This window comes from Zootoca vivipara, chromosome 3, assembly GCF_965207765.1.
Source record: "Zootoca vivipara chromosome 3, rZooViv2.hap1.1, whole genome shotgun sequence".
NCBI classification, from domain to species: Eukaryota; Metazoa; Chordata; class Lepidosauria; order Squamata; family Lacertidae; genus Zootoca; species Zootoca vivipara.
The window spans coordinates 72,935,320-72,954,464 of record NC_142586.1 but is presented as its reverse complement, the minus strand read 5'-3'; the positions used below and the strand labels follow the sequence as shown (position 1 = coordinate 72,954,464).

The following is a 19,145-nucleotide window of genomic DNA, read 5'->3' as shown; positions in this document are numbered from 1 at the left end:
CTTTTTGTATTTCTATTTTTCTTACAGAAATAGGCACTGTGTTTTGGGGGGTCAAATCCAGATATGGGTTAAGAGAGAGGGAGGCTTTATCGCCTCTTCTGTTCCAGTCCCTGACTGGACCTCCAACACCCACAGTTTTCATGGGGCAAAAATGACTTTCATTCACTTCGCTGAGAAGTTTCCTCTCCCATGCAAAGTGCAGGTGCAGGGTCTCCAATCGGAATCAGGACTGCAGTGGAGGCAAAGAGCTCAAGCCTCCATATTTCCCACCCCAGGATCCCAGCTTGGGGGTGGTGTGGGGGACTCTGCTGGCTATTTCTGCATTCGCTCGAGGAAAAATCATCATTGCCGTGTGTAGTTTGGGCCCTAAGGACCACTTCTTAACTCCTACACTGAAGCTGCTTCCTATCTTTGGTAAATCTCAACACATGGAACTGGTTACTGGTAAGTAGAACTGTCCCATGCACTGTGATCTTCCATGCAGGAGACTGGTAATGTGCGACACAGTCCCTTTGGGCTTCACCATCTGACTCCAAGCATACATTTCTCTTTACAAGAGCTGCTAACATTTAAGTCCAAGTGAAACTCCTGTCAAAAATGAAAAGAATGACATCAGTGGAAAACAAACTGAAAAGCAAACCGAGGAAAAAACCAACATGATACCTCTTTCAGTTCCCAGTGTGTGCTCTGCTGTTTGCTTTGGATAACAGGGCACTGGAGAGCACTCCACTTGGAATCTTGAACTGGAAAGTGTTTTGATTGTCCCCGGTTGGTGCTCAAAGAGGCATCGGCAGTATCCTCCACTTCATCTGTTTGGCTCTCTTCGCCCTCGGAAACACAACAACCACCTTCTTGCAGCTGAAACCCTCGGATCAACAGTTGACAGGCCTCTAAGTCAACTTCCCACACTCTTTCAAGAAGCTGGCTCCCACAGCTGAAATAAAAGCCAAAAAGAAAATAAGAACTTTGTTCAGAGACAAGAGTTCATCTCTTATGTAATGCTTTTGGAATCTCTTGTTTTGTATTGTATTTTTATAGTTCTCATAAACCAGTTTGGCAAATTTCTTTTTTTTTCAAAATAGTAACTGATAGATGACAAGGGGGAGCCTGCAATAGGATGCTGTTCTCTGCTGCTTCTTAGGTTGTGGAGGTTCTGTCCTCCAGAATCTACAGCTATCTTGAGAATTCTGTGTCTCATTCATTCACAGTAGCCAATCAAGCTGCACAGTAGTCTAAAATGGTCCAATTCAATTTCTTCCTGCCCACTCAATGGAGGTGGTCCAGTGTTCTATGTGCACACAGAGATACACAGAAGCAGGGGCTTCCACTTTCACTTCAGTCTTGGGGTATGTATGCAAAGCATGGGACAGCCCTTGCTTGTATAGAGCTCTATGTGCACACTGGAGTCCCTCTGTGCACACTGTATCTGCAGGATTAGGCAGTTCTGTGCACAGCTGTGTGTGAAAGTACCATAGATTTCTGGTTCCATGGAGTCATTGGACAGCAGACTCAGCCATCTTGATTTCCAAAGGAATTAGGGAAGCTTAAAAGTACATGAGATTGCAGCCCAAACTTGCTATTTATAGCATGATTTAATTTCCTCACATTGAACCTGTGATGAACACAAAGTGCTTTAAAACCAAGGGACACAATTATATGTTTCAATCCAACACTTTGTTTAAGCTTCAGTTTCTTTTGGGATATGCTGATTATATTGCTTAGTAATTCTCAATTCTTTAGTACAATTATTTTTCTGATATGAAGCAGATATAAATAAACATATGTCCCCAAGAAGAATTCAGACGATACTATTTTGGGTTTGCCTGTGTGAATAAATATGGTTTAGAAAAAGAACTACTGCATCGCTACTGTGAGTCTGTAAGGCCCTTCATTTAAAGTTGGTATGCAGCTTGAGATCTTCAAATCGCAGACTTAATCCCAGTGGGATCACAGAAATGAGGACATTATTGAGCAGAATCCCATATTAGTAGTCTATATTCTAGCTGATCAATACTTAAATATTTAACTCGGACGCCTTTCTGAAATCCTGGAAGGCTACAGTCAGTCAGCAAAAATAACACTGAGCTAGATAGACCCATGGTCTGATTCTATTTAAGGAAGCTTTCTTTGCTTCTATGTGAAGGTTTTTGTACAAACTTCCCTTGTAAAATGGGGCATAGTTGCTTAGTTATTTTGACCGATCAGCTAATAACTAAAGGGGGTTCAACTTTTCCAATAGTGAAATGTTATTTGGTTCAAACTTTGCTCACTATTATTTGGCACGCTGATCACACTGGTTGATGAAAGTTAATTCACAAGAGCAGGTGTGTGAGAGGTGCATACATGCAGTAAATAGGGATGCAGATTATGCACAGAAAATCCTGTTTTATGCATGACGTTGGTGCTGTCAATACAGGTGTTTTCCATTATATGATTTATTATTTTTAGCAAAATTCTTTCCAGAGGATGTATTTGTCCTGCAATATTCCTTATAGTTTAAATATTTCAAATTTAAAAAATTGAAATTATATTAGAATGAAAAGCAGTGCATCAAAACACATTTTATTGTGCTTCATAATTGGCTTTGATGATTAGATCTAAATTATACAGCATGCATTCTTCTTAAAAATGGTTTATTTGTCGGAACTTTTAATTGGATTCTTTTATCATCTTGTAAAAAGCTTTATGATATAAATGTATATGTATATATGGTATGAAAGTATACAGCAGTGGGGGGAAACAGATTAACCCAGCATATTCTTTAGTATAATGAGATTAATTTTGGGAGTCAAAAAACCCTGCACAATACTATTGTTATAAATGTATTTCATAACGGCTGTACAATTAAATATTGATTTTTGAAGGTATGTCTCAGGATTTCTGGGACAAATTAGTTGATAAAATTGTATGAAACTGGTAAACAAAATGCAACTCTTTAGCTGTGTGTTATAGTTCTTTGGTTACTACAATCTACCTTGGTCTGTAGGTCAGTAAAGGCCACAGGTTACACTAAAAGTATAATAACCGAAACATAAAGTAGGCTCAACATTTAATTCCTACTTTCTTTCAGAATTTAACACTAGCATGTTCTTGTTACAGTAGCCATCTTCTAACACTTAGAAATCTTTCAAAGAGGAAATTTTATGGACCTTGCTTTTACATAAACAAACTTTTTAAAAATTTAGCTTTCATTTCTCTATTGCATAATTGATTTCCATGTTGCCTATCCCAAATGTCTACAGTCATTAATATCATGCAAGTAGAAAAGTATCTAGCCCTATGCATGCTTATGCTTTTTTCTATCCTAGAAGTCAATTGGCTGTTAGTCCTGGAAGAGCTGCTCCCAGCGTTGCTGGACTATTCTACCTTGCCTGGGAGGGCAGGGCCTTGACCGACTCCAGCTACAAAAGCTGAGACTGCTGAACAGACTCTTGGGTTGGAGTAATGTTTGGGGTACTGTTTCGGGGGGTTGGGGGCTGTTGTTATTTTGTATCATTGTTTTTAGATCTTATGATTTGTGTGAAAATCATTCCATTATGGTTGTGTACTTTTTGATGTATTTATTATTTTATTTATTATTTTTGACTACTTTTGTTATATTTATAATAATAATAATCTTCATTGCGGTCCAATGATCCATAATATGGTTTCAGAATAAAATACAGATTCATACAGACAACCTCCTAGGGAAGGAAGACCGAAGCGTTATTTGTTTAGTCATGGGTATGTTGATCTTTGATTCGTATGACTACTGAAAGAAACTTTGCCATAGCCACTGTGATATCATTGGACTTGTCGTCCAGAAGATATTTGATATAATAGGCTTCAGATTGACCCGGCCGATTTGCCAATAGTGGTTTAATCAATAGTTCCCTAGCTTGATCATATTGTCCGCAATGCAATAAAATATGCCTCATGCAGTCGACGTCCTGAGAGCACACACAGATCCTGAGAGCGATAACTCTCAGTCTGCCATTTAACACTTCTGATGGGAATACATTTAATCTAGTGAAAAGATGCCAATATGTTGGTACAGAGAAATTTCTAAGATATGCAGGTGTCTGAAACTCGAACCCATAGTGAATTCCTACTGCTAATGGGCCACAGATAACATGAGATAACATGAGATAGAGATCGGAGATCACATGTGATATGTCCCAGAGCCTTTGCCTCAGAGATTCAAGGGTGCTTTCATAGCCCAGATGGTAAATATTATGTAAATATTTGCATGTTCTAAATTGCCTTGAGCATGGCTTTAATTATGGAAAGGCTACATACAAATTAAATTATAGTGGTGGTGGTGATGAAGCAATAGGAAGTGAGAAATTAAATGGGTTACAATCAGAAACACTCTTGAGAATGAACACACACACACACACACACACACACACAACCCAAGGACAGATTTAGGGCTGTGCAAGTGGTGCCCACACTGAGTCAGCTCCATTGAAATTAGCAAGTATTGCTTCTGCAGAATAACACTGCTTTAGAAACAATTCACAAGCAGGCATTCTCAAATGTACACATCATTTTTTCTTCTTCCATCTAGAACAAGAAGGAAAGCTTTTGTGCCAAGGGGTGCTTGACTGATGCATCAGAACAGTTGTTTCATTCAGTCATCATATGGCAATCCCTTTCTGTGCCTCCATGGCTTATGTGGAGGTTCTCCACTCACTCCATATACACTTCAGTGGAGGGAACAACAAAAGGAAGCTTGCCCGGAGCTGCCATTTCCAGTAAAGTGAATGGAACCACTAGTGGAGAAACACTTTGTGCAGATGGGGGCAATACACTTAGGATCAGTGTGAGCCATAGCTGCCAAGTTATCCCTTTTTTAAAGGGATTTTCCCTTATGCTGAATAGGCTTCCTCGCGAGAAAAGGGAAAACTTGGCAGCTATGGTGTGAGCCATTTCAACAATGCTGATTTGAAAACAATGCTTTATTGTAAAAAATTGTTTCCGTACGTATATTGCTTTGAAAACATATATTGGTTGTCTGACTGTGCCTTCTTCTCTTACTAAATTTTACATACCAACAATTAGTATCTTCAGTTTCATAGCCTAGAATAAACAATTACATCTGCACCCACAGAGTACAATGCATAATTGCTGAAATCTACATTGAACTCTAAAAATAGCATGACAAAATTATTCCTTTCTCTTTCCCTTAAAAGAAGGGGGACACACAGCCTGACATCAATATCTTGCTTGAGGGCAGAGCAAACTCCTTGTATTTTATGTGAGAGTACAAATTATGTAACCACTCTTTATACTCTGTAAGGCCGCTTGAGAAAATATAGGGGAAAGAACAATTTTTCTATTGCTGAAAACCAATAATGGATGTTTGATTATGGTTATTAAAAACAACATACCACATAATACTAGGCAATAACAGTCATAAAAAAGCATTTGAGCAAGAGTCAGGGATGGGAATTAGTTTGGGGTTTTATGTATTCTTTTCATCTGCCAGACATTCATTTCATCTAGGACAAAACTTTAATCATGGCCTGTCATTTTCCTATCAATGTTCAATGTCACTGTGTTATAGTTAAATTATCTCCATGGGAAACACAAAATGACAGACTGCTGTAGCTGATTGTTTTTCCTTTGATTTCTTTCTAAGGTGATGAAGATAAGCTTGCAGAGCTGACTTGTCAAAGGAAAGAAATTAACTAATTGACAAGGAAAGCAGCAAGGAGCCTTGTAAGAGCTTACTTTCTAATTGGTTTATTTTACACACACTATCTTTTTAAAGGGATATTATCTAGTGTATAATGTACAGAATTTGTTGCACAGAGAGCTATTCTAATGCTCCCATATCTAGTAAAAGAAGTAGAAGTAAGACCTGCAGCAAAATGTTGCAGAATAGAATGCTCCTGTTCAGAGTTTTGGGATACAGGAAAAATGTACCTGTGCTGCTAGTACAAATAGTGGTATAAAACATGCAACACGTGGGCGACACACAACTCTCCTACCCCATTTTCTGCTCCCTCACAGATAGTTAGTGTTCTGTGGCTGCTAAGCATTGTTGTACTTCTGAAACTTTGGAACTCTCTCAAATCTGCTGATTTCTCCCTCTTGTATGTGGACCGTACAGTTTTGGCTACATAAGAATAATCACTCTGAGAAAGAGTTTGCTATTAGCATAAAGCACAGGTGAGACGATCTCTAGCCTGTGGGCCTAACTAGGCAGGGCGTGAGTCCCAATTTAGCCCTTGGGACTGTTTTTCCCCACATCCATGTGCCTCACACCTGATATCAGGATACAGTCACAAGACACAGGACACAGATGGGAGCTTAAAGTGAGCTCCCAGTTGTTCTTTGGATCACTGATGGCACTAATTAGCTGAAAGCAAACCACACTAGGATCAGCTGCACTGGGGAGTTCCCCATTGGTGTGCCTTCAAAAGAGGCTTTCTGCATCCACCAATTAGCTGACTGGAGATTACAGTAAGTCCCTCTGAAGTCCCTTTGCAGGTGTAGTTTGCATTCAAACCATACCTGCAAGTGAACATTTTTTGTTTCCAGCAAACTCGCCGATTTGCAGAGGAAAAATGTAGGCATGGTTTGAATCCAAAGTACAGTACGTCTTCAAAGGCACTTGGTGTAACCACCAATCAACAGTTAGAGGAAACCCCTCTGAAGTTATCGCCTGATATTATAATAATGTCAGGGAGCCCTGGCCCACCTCTCTAAATTGACATGTGCAGAGTAAGGGAGGTAAGGCTCTGGCCTGCCAGATCCAGTTTCCTACTTCTGATGCATGGAATTCTTTTCCCTCTCTACAAAACACTGTACTGCAAATAATTTTGCAACAGGGTTGTAAGAGATGGGATTTTTGGTAACATAAGGTTAGCATGAGAAAGCTGCTGCTTGCCTTCTATCACTGTGCCATATAGAGCGTGCTCACGTATGGTTTAGGTGTCTGGTACGGAAGCTGTACTTATCAGATAGAGCAGGGCTGTGCAGAATTATTAAAACAGCAGAGAGCATTACTGGCTGCTCACTCTCCAGCTTAGAACAAATCTATACCACCAGGTGCCATAGAAAAGCACTAGACATATCAAGAGATCCAATGCACCCTGGTCACTGTTTCTTCGAGCTCCTGCCATCGGGACGGAGATATAGAACAATGGAGGCAAGAAGGAGCCATCTCAAGAACAGTTTCTTCTCTAGAGCGATTTTGGCCTTAAATGGAAGGTCTGGACTTTGAAGTAATCTTATTTTACTTGTTATATTGTATCATATTGCATTGTTTTTATTAGTGTTTTGGATTTATTAGTAATTTTGGATTATGTGGAATATCCGAGCTTTATCTGAGTGGATGTGGTAACTGATTAATTTCGTTGTTCCCGCAAGGGGACAATGACAATAAAGATTATCTTACCTTATTTTCACACCTTTGTTTTGCTATACAGTTGTACCTTGGTTCTCGAACGGAATCCATTCCAGAAGTCCGTTTGACTTCCAAAAATGTTCAAAAACCAAGGTGCGACTTCCGATTGGCTGCAGGAGCTTCCTGCACTCAAGCGGAAGCAGCGTCAGGGATTCGGCTTCCAAAGAACGTTCGAAAAACGGAACACTTCTGGGTTTTTAGTGTTTGGGAGCCAAAATGTACAAGTACCAAGGCGTTCAAGAACCAAGGTATGACTGTAGTTCCTCTGACAAGCTCAAAAAGTTCAAGTACTGTACATATCATTTAATTCCTGGGATGAAAGTGTGCAGAATACCATCAATGCATAGCATTGCAGTGAGCTGTGTTGATGCGCCCTGGCTTTTCATACTCTGCAAAGCCCAGCCAGCCTGGAGTCCAGAAGCTATCTGCCCAGCAGCCATATTATTTGCTAAAGTTAATGCAGTGATAGCTGAAACAGTTCCAACAGCCCTTAGCTTGGAACCAAGCTGGGCACCCAACAAGTCCTTGACTGGGTGCAGGTGGATACAGTTGCCCTTCAACTATGTGCAAATTCTCCTTTTTGCAGCAGCAGCAGCATGCCTCACTCATGCCTCCTGTGTATTGCTGAATACTGCTGCATTCCCTAAAAATGTGCCCTTTCACCCAGTGCAGCACTTTGGATCTTCGCAATGACATAAGAGAGAAAAAACATACAGTGGTACCTTGGTTTACGAACTTAATCTGTTCTGGAAGTCCGTTCATAAACCGAAACCATTCTTAAACCGAGGCACACTTTCCCTAATGAGGCCTCCCACCACTGGTGCCCTTCCACTGTTCAGATCCCTTTCTTAGACCGAGGTGAAGTTCTTAAACTGGGAAACTACTTCCGGTTTTGCGGAGTCCGTAAACCAAATCGTTCGTAAACAGGACTGTTCTTAAACCGAGGTACCACTGTCCTTGGGTTTCACAAATGAGAATAAACTCACATCCCAAAGCACTATGTCTTAAGCAATCAGTATTTCTTAGGAGATGAAAAACCAAAGATAAAAGAGAACAAAGCTCAACTCAGTAGCCTGAATAAAGCTAACCTTGGACCAATTTTAAATAATACAAAGTTTAACAAAAACTGGGGTGTTGTGCATTGCTACTTCATAAATTTCAAAGGGGCAGGGGTCGGGGTTGGGGCAGGGGATTTTTTGTATTCGGTATCTTGTTGCTTTGTCTTGTTTTGTCTTGTTTTGTTTTGGTTTTTATTGTTGTATCTGTATAAACCATCAATAAAAATTCTTTTTTTTAAAAAAAAACTGGGGTGTTGTGCATTGCTACTTCATAAATTTCAAAGGGCACTGTCAAGGACAAAGAGTCCAAAAAACTGACTTCTTATATTGATTTAATAAAACCTGTATCATTGCCAAGAATGTATAAGCTGTATAGATTTTCTAGCTCTGAGATGCTTTCCTGTGCTCTTTCTTTATTTTTCGAAGAATCGATGATGCCAGCGCAGTATTCATGAATTTCTAACACTGGCAGAACTAAATTCATTAAGAAACAAAACAAAACATGAGGCTTGCAGTCCTTTGCTCCACCCTGCAAAGTCTTCTGGGTTGGGCAGTAACTGTAGGAGTTGGAGAGAGGTGGCCCCATCCGCCTACCATTCTAAGAGGCAAGAGCAGAGTGTCAAAAGGTTGTTGTAGATCTCACAATGTCTGGGAGACTCTCAAGTTCATGATGGCCTTTTCCTGTGATCAGTCTAGCCTGTCCTTCAATTAACCTGTGGACCTGAAACTCTGCACAAAGGTCAGGGGCCCCCCTGTAGCCTCAGAATGAAAGGTTAAGGTCACACGTGACCTCCCAAATGAAAACTGAGTACCTAAAAATATTGAAAGACTGCATCAGCCAGGCTGAAGCTACCCCATTGTTGGTACAAATTTCCAAAAGCATGGAGGTTATTGGCAAAGGTAGTCCTTGCAGTTGAGGCCAAAGGTAATTAGATGGCCCTATCCACTTCTATCTGCTAGGGTTCTGTCAGCTTCTGGCCAAGACTAGATCTCTGCAGGCCAGTGGGGGCCCCAGGTTTGAGGAAACCAGAGCAAGATGCCCTCAGGGAGCCTCACGTCACATTCAGGATGGTAGAATTGGGAGGGTCCCTTTTTCTTTCTTTCCCTGCGCCCCCCCCCCAAACAAAATAAATTGTTCCCTGTTGGGAACAGACCATTTACTTTCTCGTTTATGTTGTCAGTGTACTGCCTCCAGTTTGGTTATCGTCTTCTAAAAATGGTTTTGAAGAAAGGTTAGAGAAAGGATGGGCCTCTTCTCCACCATCTGCTCAGTCAATCCCTTCCTCCTTATCAGGTAGTGGCAGCCCCCCACAACATCTGAAGAGTCCACTCCTTTGGCCGTCTCGTTCACCAGCAGCAGCATGTTTGGCCAGGAATACGATTTCCAGGCTTGGCATGATAGAGATTTATACTCATTCCCTTACTTGAGCTGACTGGGATGATTAACCACATGTACTACCGTATGTGTGACGTAAGTGGCATACCCAAACAGCAACCTCTTGCAAAAATCACTTCCATAGATGTCAAGAACAGATAAAGGTGGTTGGGGGCCTGGGTACAGTTCCCAAAATAGGGTGCTCTTCCCCAGAACAGGAATGCATGAAAAAACAACTATTCATGTAAGACCAAAATTGGGAACAAAATTGGGCGTTACTAGTGACTAAGGCACACTGCAATCTTTGCTGGTAGCGTTCCATGTAGTTCAAAATAGACAAAGAGTTGCAGGAACTGCTTGCAAAAAAGGAGGGTAGCCAAACTGAGGGTCTCCTGGGTTAATCAGATTTATTTCAAACTAATTAAATTAACTGTGGCTTCTTAAAGAATCTAAGTAATACAGGGAACCACCATATGCTGGCTATTTCAATGGCCCACTACTGTCAACTTTAACAGAGTTCTCTTGGGGCTAAGGCAGATGTCTCTTCTGATTCCGCTACCTAGGAACCATTAACAAGAGATGTCGAACTGTCAAATGTGACGTCTCATATGTTCCAACTGCTCAACTTTTTAGCCATGGCCCCTTTAATCATTTAGAGAAATACAAGATTAAGTAAAAGATACCATGTAACCGAAATGAGTGCTCATTTCATAAAACTGAATGTAAGTTCTCTTGGAAAAAAATTATGCCTTACACACACCATATTGTTTCAAAATTCAGACCTGTTGCTACATGCTCATGAACTGACAAGTGCACTTGTTAAATTAAACAAAGATGAAGTTGAATAGAAATAGAAGACAAATAGTGAGGAAATCAGTTAAAGCGGGGTGAGGTGGGGATATTCATTTTCAAAGCTCCAGGGTACTGCATCATTGTCAGTCTTTAGCAGCAATGCAAATGTATATCACAGCGTTGGAGCGTATTAAACCCCGCATTCATTTATACTCCCACTTTCCAAATTCTAAAACAGAATAAACAAGTAAGGCTCCTTTGTGCATTGTCAATAGTTATCATCCTTCAAAGAATGGCATCCCCCTAAATAATTGTAAGATTTTTATCTGGGAATTAAGAAGAGCGACTAAATGTACCCCGCTCCCTCCTCTGCCTGCTTTCTTTCTTTGAGATTTGGAGTACAGCATAATCACATTAAATTCTTCAGCTCAAAAAAAGTGATATTTATGGTGACTGACACAAATAAAAAAGTAGTCTGGGGCCTGAGGCAACTGTGATAAGGGATTTTGGACAAATCACCATGTGGCCTGTGAGATATAATAGAATGCTATTACAGAATATAGAGTGGATACTGATCTCTCTGTGGTATCTAATATTCTTGTTGCTGTCTTTGAGTTAGGAATGGCTTGGAAGCAACTATTATTAATTATCATCATAATCATTGAATTTACACCTCCCTGTCCTAAATGTTATTGAGGGTAGCATTTAACTAATCTTGCAACAACTAAAATGGAGTGGTGTAAGGGACTGGGAAGACACTGACGGATGCTGGAGTTTGACTCGGGAGAGGGGACCAGTGATTTGTGGGGACCTGTACAACCAGGAAGCAAGAGTCAGATGCAGGGAAAGCTTAAGAACTTGAGGGGAGTGCATAGGATGGCCTGACAGAAGAGGCCGGTCAGGCAAGTGAAGGGCCAGGTGCTTCCCCACCCTCTCCTGCACCACTGTCTCCCAAAACCAGGAGGAGATTGAAGAGGAAAGAGGTTGAATGGTCATCTCTCATGTACGATCTAGATGAGATTGCTGCATTTCTAGAGGTTGGACTCGATGACCCTCAGTGTGATTTAGATGACAGGGCACCATGCTACTAAGCATAGATCAATATTAGGGAACCTGCTGCCTTCCAAATGTTTCTGGCTTACAACTCCCATCATCCCTGACCACCGCTTTGCTGATTGAGGGTGATGGGAGGGTCAGGACTTGCATGCTGACTTTCCTATAAAGAAACATGTTTCATTACAGAGTCTAGGCCCTTCGAAACTATATACTGTAGCATCTGAAGAACTTTTTAGAAATCATAAATACTTAGATTATCCCGTTATAAGAGTAACACAACACCAAGCGATAAGCCTTTTAAGAGGCAACCAAAGCCTTGAGGGAAACACCAGAGCTCTTCAAAGCTAGAAGATTAAACATTAATCTCAGCAACGGCTCAGGAGGGGGGAATAAGCAAATGTTCTGAATAAGGATTAACATAACAATGACATTGTTTTCTTGCTTTCTATTTTTGGATCTGGAATAAAAAGATGAGAATTCTTCATGATCTCCAAAGTTATTCATAATAAAACGGGGAATTACTTAATGATATGATACAACCAATGAGCCATGGCTAAGTTTATCTGAAATACGCCATGTGCAAGATCAATAAGAGGATTTTCTGCCACCGAATCTTATGTGGATACTCATTCACAAGGAATAGAGCAGGCATATTTCAACCTTCTGCTAGTGTGACATGACATTGGAAGGAGAGCCCTTCCACATCAAGCCTGACACTGTCTTAAAAGGGAAAACAGACAGCATCAGCTGGCATGCCCAGCCCCACCCGCCTGCCACAGGCCTTAACAATGTAGATGGAAAGGCAAATGCACTATTTAAAGGCACAGGCTGCATCAGTGCCAGAAGAGTGAAATACACATGTATGTAGACTGGTGCTGTGAACCAAAAGTGTTTCCCCGTGCTATTCCCTTTCTTAACCAGCATAATGCCACTCAAGCCGACAAGGATGTTTCATGTGGTCTCAAATGGAGATTCACTAACTCCAGAAGTTTGCTGACTCTGCTTCCTGGATGCTATGAATCAAAACAATTTCTACAGAGTTTCTCTCTCTCTCTCTCTCTCTCTCTCTCTCTCTCTCTCTCTCTCTCTCTCTCTCATTTCACCTCAATACTGAAGCAATCTACTGTACTTTTGCTTCTCTGGTTATGTGTGGGAAATGCCTTGCAGCCCTGAAGTCCCATTCTACCTGTGACATTTCTGAATGATTAAAACAATCCTCAAGCCTCCCTGATATAAATTAATGTACAGTGGAAACTGAAGAAAAGCAGACAAAAGGGGAAAGTAGAAGAGTGGAGAGCAAGACCAGCTGGTTGGCTTGCAGTATTCTTTAAGCTTCTGATAGGAAGGGCAAGCTCGCAAGTCCAGACTCATTTCACAAGGCTACCATTTTAGGTGCATAGTCCACAATCTTCACTTCACAGAGAAAGGCTTTTGGTTTCCTTATAAGCCTGCCATAATATATGGTTTTCATTTATTGTTTCTGCATTACTGTTGTAAACCTCTCTGATTTTTTAAAAATGAACACCAGTATAAAAATATTTTTAGAAATATATAAATAAATCCCTCCATTGAGACTGGCCTCACATTTTTTAGAACACTACATTGAAAAATCTTGAGACTTTTGACCTTTCAACCCATTTTTTGAAAACAAAGTTTCATTTTCTCATATTTTAAAAAGAGACCATTAACTAAACGAAGTTACAATAATTTGACATGTTATCCCAAAAAGCCTTCGAAGTCCAAACCAGTCCTTTGAATTATAGTGGTGGGGCTAGGGGAGTAGACAGAATAGTTATCAGAGATATTGTACAGCATAAGGTAACAAATTAAAAAATGATATATTTTTCTAAACATTTTAAAGATCCCATCCTTCCTTTACCTTTGCAGTTTTTCCTCCAGCACTTCCATGTACCTGAGAATATCTTCCTTCAACTTCTTCTCTATAAGACAAAAACAAAGTTTGTGTCATTTGGGGGGGTGGGGAATCCCATATCTTTTAGCAATTATTTTGAAGAGAGAATTTTGCTTATTTTTGCATCATAGAAAAGCAAAAGTTTAATTGGGCTTTCTTCCTTTTGGATTTCAGATCACGATGAATCTAAAATTAAACAAATCTATTTTACTTACCGGTAATAAAGCTCATATAAAAAAATAGTCAGCTGCTGAACACTATGGGTGAAACAGGGAAGGGAAAGGGAAATGTACTGTTCACAGAGAGGGGTACTCAAGCCAAGTCGTTTCTTCACTTTTAAATGCTTATCTACTAGGATGGTCGATCTACTGGGTATTATTATCTTTCAAATGGGATGAAACCTACTCCAGTAGCCCAGGCTATCACAATCTTTATTAGAACTAAAACACTCTAGATATTTTATTTATCTGCATAACATCCTTTAGCATCTTAGAACTTGTTATATAAACTAGAGAAGTAGCCATATTCATCTGTTACAGCAAAAATAACACAGGTCTTGTGGCACTTTAAAGATGAAGAAATTTATTGTTATAGTTTGGGGGGGATCCCCCTAAACCCTAGGAATGAATAAATACTAGGATATTTATTAATCAGGATATGGATTAAAGCACAAACTCCAGAGCTGTGCCAGACAGAGAATTCCTGGACTGGCTTATGCAAACCAGTCTGGCTGGGTGAACAGCAAACCTGTTCACATGACAAAAGGTGTTGATGGGCCATTGGGAAGTGAGATGTTACCAAGGTGTTGGGGTATATGTTTGAACGGGCAGGAAAAGGAATTTCTGGGAAGAAGAAGCTGGAAGAAGGGGGGAGATCCATCTTGGGAGAGGCTGGCTGCAAGCAGCTTACACTGGAATGACTATCCTATAAGAGCTGGACTCCCTCCATGCAGACCGAAGGTGTAAATAGGCGAATAAACCCTATTTCTTAAAGCACGACAGTCTCCACTGGGTCTTCCATTCTCCAAAGGGACACAGACCCTGTGTGGGTGCCTGGGACCCCATGGGCTGTTGCCACCGCTCAGCAGAGAGGGGGACAGGCACCCGGCTTTTTTAACATTAGTATGGGGCTACAGTTCACTTCATCAGATGCTTGTTACCTTAGTTGCAGGTATGCATACACGTGGCTATGGGGGGAATTGTTATAGAGGGAAGTCGGAGGGAGATGAAAAGTAGAAAAGTAAAGATTGTGATAATTACACAGTAGCAGAAGGGGAGGCTGGTGCTCCAGCAAGAGTGAACCATGCTGACCTCCTCATCCACTCAACCCTTCCCTTCTCGCACCCAGTAACCAACCTACCCACTGGGAGGCTGGTGTAATGGCCCCATCCTACTAGGTAAGCCTCTTCTGTATTAACTTCCCTTCTGTGCTACCCTTGTACTTTGACTCACATGATATTTCAATGGAATCCCATGTCAAGTTCAAATTTAGCAGTAAAAGAAGACATTCAAGTACCCCTATGACAGGCACGTCCAACAGGTAGATCGTGATCTACCGGTAGATCAATGGACATCTATGGTTGGTCACTGCCCCCCCCAAGAAGCTCAACAAGTTTGCCCCCCCCCAATAAAGCTCAACATTTTTGCCCTGGACCCCTAAAAACATGGCTTTCCCCTCCCTAAAAAAAGTCCAACAATTTCAACCTGAATCCCCCCCAAAATGGGCCTTCCTCCTTCCTAAAAAAAGTTCATCAACTTTGACCTGAACCCCAAAAAGGGGGTAGATTACTGCCAGTTTTTAACTGTGAGCTAAAAGATAGAACTAAAAATACATTGACAGAAGAGTTGTATTTGTTCACATTTAAAAATCAGTCTCCATCTCTCTTGCTCTGAAGATCAGTGTGCTTTTAAAAGTCAATGTTAATTTAAAAAGTACCATGCAGAGGAAATAAACCAGTTCTACAATGCACATACAGTAGCACCTTCTCATATGGAGAGAGCCAAAATTTCACCCTAGCTGTCCAAATTACAATTCTGACATTCCCTCTACTAGACCCCAAATACCTCCTGGCATTAGAATTTCTGAAACAGGAATATAGACCGATTCACACACGGGCCAAGAGTGGGGCATGTACACACCCTCCCCATTCATACATTAATATGAGCTGCCATTTACACACAGACATTCCTATTGAAGCAGGCCACTTTCTGCTTGCTCTCTCTGCCTAAGGAAGTTGGGCTTCCCTAATGATGTACCTCCACCCACTTTTCATGGCATTTACACAAACGACCCTAGTTAACATTCAAGATTCTCTACAAGGTGTGGAAGGGGCAGAACCCCAAGACTTGGTCCCACAACCAACTTGTGTACTGCCTTTACACCTGAGGCAGGCATTTCGCTTCATTCTTCTAAATCCTCCACAGCTCAGCACTGGGCTATGAACCTAAAGAGAGATGGCAAGAATATAATCACATCCTTGAATCGCAGTGCATTCTAGAACAAAAGTAAAACCAATTTGCCAACCTCTAGTGATGTGTCAGTTGCAAACACTTTCACTTAAACATGTGATAAGTTCTTTTCTAATAGGAAGCTTTGATGCTCCCACTTTTAGTGCTCTTCAACCTGTTCCCATCTTTACATGGCCTTGGAACATGACACATTCCGACTCAGGTTTTCTCTCCCCCCCCCCCACATAAAACGTCAATAGAGATTAATAATTGGAGGGGAAGATATGTTTCACACTTACTTTGTTTCCAACTAATACTGCAATGTATTATGTTACATGAATGATAAACCCTAGTTCCAATTTCGCCTGCTGTGCTAGCTAGATTTTAATTGGATATTATCTGATACAGTAATTCTCACTTTTCACAGTTGTGTCCTATTCCCTACGTACAATTTTACAATGCCCTTGAAGATATAGCTTAATAAATCAGCAATGCTCAATGACAAAAAAAAAAGTAACGGATAAGCAACCGCCACTAGTCAAAAGTAGGTCAGCTATAAACTCCCTGGGAAACACTGTTAGGACATACACACATCTCCATCAAACATTTTAACTAGTTTAAAAGGATTAAGAACATCATACAATTCTCTCTACTCACGGGGAATATGTGTTCCTCCCTTGATTTCCAGTATATATAGCTGGGCACTTTCATTTAAAGGCCCTTCAAAATCCCAATAGTTCTACTTTCCTGCCAACAAATTGAAGGGAGAGAAAAACGCCGTGAAAAGTATCTGGATTTTTCTCACCTTTGGACTATAGTCAAGCTATTGATCTGAAGGTTTAATTTAATGCAAATCAATAGCTGTAGCAGAGGGAAAAGAAAGTACTAGAGTGCAAACTTCCTTAATCTAGCCAAAAAAGAATGATATAAAGCTGGAAGGAGTTAGCTTAGGGGAAACTATGTGACTGCATTCTGTAAACATGTCAAAGGTTTTTTGTTTTGTTTTTCCAAATACAAGCAATGTCAATTTCTTTTTGTCTCTCTCTCTCTGTGGGTTTGTGTGTTCAGCTCTTATTGGTACTGAAGGGAGTTGCCCATATAAATACTATAAATATTGATGAAAGAAAAGAACAAACACATTTGATGAAATAAAAAATAGGGTTTTCCCATGGAATCATAAATTGGGGCAGGGGTAGTGAGGAATATGTACATTGGCTTTTGTTATTTCTACCATCACATTTTTTTGTGTTGCCATAATAGGGAAAGTCCTTAGCATCCAGGGATACCATGGAAGAATATTGCAAGACAAGAGGTCATGGATAATTTGCATACTTTCATTGTGCATAAATATAAATGTATGCATGATGTGCTTTTAGCAGTGATTTTTATAGTATTCATTTTTCTGGAAGCAACTCTGCAATATTGAGAGCAGCTTCAGATGTGTGGGAATAAAGACAGCCAGCCAGGTGCAAACAGTCTTCAGGTGGTGGGACTTGATCATCTTGTCCACTAGGGAAATTATCCTTCAAATGAGATGGGTAAGTACCAGTAGCTTGATCTGGAAGAAGCCACAAATAGGGCTGGCCAAACTTATTTATCTATCGAGTTCATGTTTGCAATCTGAACTGGCTGGGATGATCAAACTCCCCCCACCCCCAGATGTTTAAAGGTGCGGCACAGCTGGATTTCAGCCCCATTCAGTTGTGCACTGAAGTCCTGTCATGCAGTTTAAAACACGCTATCCAAAAATCTCAGTATCATCTGTGAAAAAAATTCTTGATTAAGCTTCAAGAATTATTTTTTCCCCAGTCTGATGTCAAAAGACAACAAAATGCGGGTAGCCTGTATACTAGCAAAAACAAACAAGGTAAGTATCAGAGCTGTACTGAACCCACATGAACAGTCATCACCAAAGTAGTGTTAGTTTGATTAATACAACTCATCTGCACTGTGGTTTACTCCACATGCTATGGAATTAGCAGATTCATATGCATCCACTATGTGCCTTGTGGCATCCCACACAAGCAGAAGAACATCAAAAGCTGCTGGATAAAACCAGAAGTCTGTTCTGACCAGGATGGGAAAGACTCCAGCTGGTTGACCGAGTCCTCAGTTTCCCCACTCCCATGGCCACTTTGACAAATAACTCAAAAGGTCGAAAAAATATCCCGGTCATAACTGCCATGTTATCTTGGATTATTCCAGTCTTGATCATGCTAGTACTTTGTTTCTAGGGTCAACTGATACGGATAAGCTCTCCTGTTCAAAAACGCACCTGAGTCATCCCCCAAGTTCCCTACATTTCCCTCCATGCAATTCAGTCCATGGCATACCTAAAATAGGTAGCTCAAGCCAACGCAGATGTTACTGATCAGGGATGTCCAACCTATGGCCCTTCAGGTGTTATTGTGGTTCCCAACAGTCCCATCCAGCATGGTCAATAGTCTGGGATGATGGGAGTTGCAACCCAACAACATTTGGAGGGTCACAGGTTAGCGACATTCTATTTCTAATCAACTGTTCTATAATAGTATTAAATAGCATTAAGTACATAATGCTGCTTGGATCAGGTGAATGGTCCATCTGCTCCACCATCACAGTGGTCAATCAGATGCCTATGGGAAGTGCAAAAACAGGACCTGAGTGCAACAGCACTATTCCAACATGTGTCTCCCAGCAACTGGCAGTCAACATGGTTATCATGGAGAGCATCAATTCAAACAGAACAAGGTAATTAGGTGTGTGAATGAGAAGCGCATGCTCAGACACATTGTTCTTTGATGCTTCTCCTACAATTGCTCCCACTACCAAAGACATATCCTGCTTTTCTTCTTAAAGTTTGCTCTTCAGCTACAATAACTGAAATGAAATAAGAAAATTCCTTCAGTAGCACCTTAAAGACCAACTAAGTTTATATTTTGGTATGAGCTTTCGTGTGCATGCACACTTCTTCAGATACAATAACTGAAATGGTATCTGAAGAAGTGTGCATGCACATGAAAGCTTAAACCAGGAACAAACTTAGTTGGTCTCTAAGGTGCTACTGGACAATTTTTTATTTATTTGAAATGCTCATTAGTTAACCAATGCCAGATTTTTCATGTGATAC

The 19,145-nt window shown here is 40.6% G+C and overlaps 1 protein-coding gene and 1 long non-coding RNA gene across 5 annotated transcripts in view; one reads left to right on the top strand and one right to left on the bottom strand.

Annotated features, from left to right (window-relative positions):
• The window catches only part of DISC1 (DISC1 scaffold protein), a 155,150-nt gene that overhangs the window by 32,737 nt on the left and 103,268 nt on the right, over window positions 1-19,145 (bottom strand). Inside the window, 2 exon segments of the mRNA XM_088666436.1 lie at window positions 664-934; window positions 13,557-13,617. Of these exon segments, the coding sequence (XP_088522562.1) occupies window positions 664-934; window positions 13,557-13,617 (332 nt within the window).
• LOC132591910 (uncharacterized) overlaps window positions 1-19,145 on the top strand; it is a 94,043-nt gene that overhangs the window by 69,754 nt on the left and 5,144 nt on the right. For 2 of the 4 annotated variants that reach the window (XR_015949069.1, XR_015949070.1), the window contains exons 4-5: window positions 3,309-3,723; window positions 5,624-5,703. This is a non-coding gene — a long non-coding RNA (uncharacterized LOC132591910). Of the gene's footprint in view, window positions 1-3,308; window positions 3,724-4,549; window positions 4,805-5,623; window positions 5,704-7,038; window positions 7,179-19,145 lie in introns of those variants that run through there. The other 2 variants (XR_015949068.1, XR_009557371.2) reach the window with 2 other exon arrangements.